Genomic DNA, 1358 nt, shown 5'->3' on the forward strand with positions numbered 1-1358 from the left:
ACACGCCGGAAGCAACTGCGCAAACGAGGAGGAGAAAAGAGGGAAAACCAAACACAAAAGAAAAAAAAAACGAGACTCCACCAGCAGCAGAAGCAGCAGCAGCAGAAGCAGCAGCAGCAGCAGCAGCAGCGCACCGAGTGCCAGTGGCGCCTGGAGGCCAGGAGGGGAAAGAGAGCGAGTTGGTCTGCGGTGTTTCGCATTTGCAAAAATGCCAAATAAAAAGTTATGAGAGATAAATCTACTGCTGCTGCTGCGCTGCAGCTGCGGGCCAGCTGTCCAGACAGCCGAAGCAGCGAGAAGTGCCACCGCGTACACCGCAGCTGCAGATTCGCCAGGCAGCAGCAAAACTCTCTCGCAGCCTGCAGACGCGCAGCAGCAGCAGCAGCAGCAGTATCAGCAGCAGCAGCAAAAGTCTCTCGCCGCCTGCAGACGCGCAGCAGCAGCAGCAGTGTCAGCAGCAGCAGAACTCTCTGAACGCCTGCAGAGGCGCAGCAGCAGCAGCAGCAGCAGCAATATCAGCAGCAGCAGCAGCAGCAGAACTCTCTCGCCGCCTGCAGACGCGCAGCAGCAGCAGCAGCAGTAGCAGCAGCAGTAGCAGCAGCAGCAGCAGTAGCAGCAGCAACAGCAGTAGCGGCAGAAGCAGAAATAGCAGCATCAGCAGTAGCAGCAAGGGCACAAGCCCCGCTTCCTTGCCAGCTAGCCATGCAGCTAGCTGAGGCCCCGAGTCTACAGTTGACTATCAAGGTGCTGCTGCTGCTGCTGCTGCTGCTGCCAGCCCTTCTCCTTTTTCCTTTTGCTGCTCTCGTCTAGGCCCAATATCTTTGCAGCAGCTGCTGCTGCTGCTAACACTTTTTGTCTTTCTAGTATTTGTGTCTTTTCTTTGCTGCAGTGGCTCCTGTCTTGGCGCGGGGGCGACTCCCTCTTCTAAACCCTAAACCCTAAACCCTAAACCCTAGGCCTTACCTGCGTGGACAGGCCCTTCACGCGCAGAACTGTTGAAAAGGCTTTTCCAACTGCAACAGCAGCAGGAAGGCGAAAGGCAGCTTTGTTTGCATTAGCAGCAGCTATTGCTGCTGCTATTGCTGCTGCTGCTGCTGCTGATCCTTCTGTCTCTTCTGACGCATCTTCTGCTGCGACGTCCTCATCATTGCCGTCTAAAGCAAGCTCGTCCTCTTCCCCCTGCTCCTGCTGCTGCTGCTGCAGCTGCTGCTGCTGCTGCTGCTGCTGCTGCTGCTGAAGTGTGTCTGCCAGCTCCCCCGCCTCCGCGCCAACGCTGGGGGGCTTCCACTGCGAGTCAGCTTCCACTGCATCTTCTTCCCCCCAGCTGCTGCTGCTGCTGCTGCTGCTGCGCTGGGGCG

General features: G+C 57.7%; 1 protein-coding gene across 1 annotated transcript; it reads right to left on the reverse strand.

The window, feature by feature from the left end:
* Window positions 1–726: 726 nt before the first annotated feature.
* On the reverse strand, window positions 727–924 carry ETH_00042020 (uncharacterized protein; the record flags this gene model as incomplete). Its single annotated transcript, XM_013373936.1, has 1 exon — window positions 727–924. A coding segment is annotated over one exon (198 nt), but the record flags the coding sequence as incomplete, so codon positions are not given.
* Window positions 925–1358: the final 434 nt, after the last annotated feature.

The sequence above is a fragment of the Eimeria tenella genome, genomic scaffold (assembly GCF_000499545.2).
Source record: "Eimeria tenella Houghton genomic scaffold, Eth_scaff1825, whole genome shotgun sequence".
NCBI lineage: Eukaryota > Apicomplexa > Conoidasida > Eucoccidiorida > Eimeriidae > Eimeria > Eimeria tenella.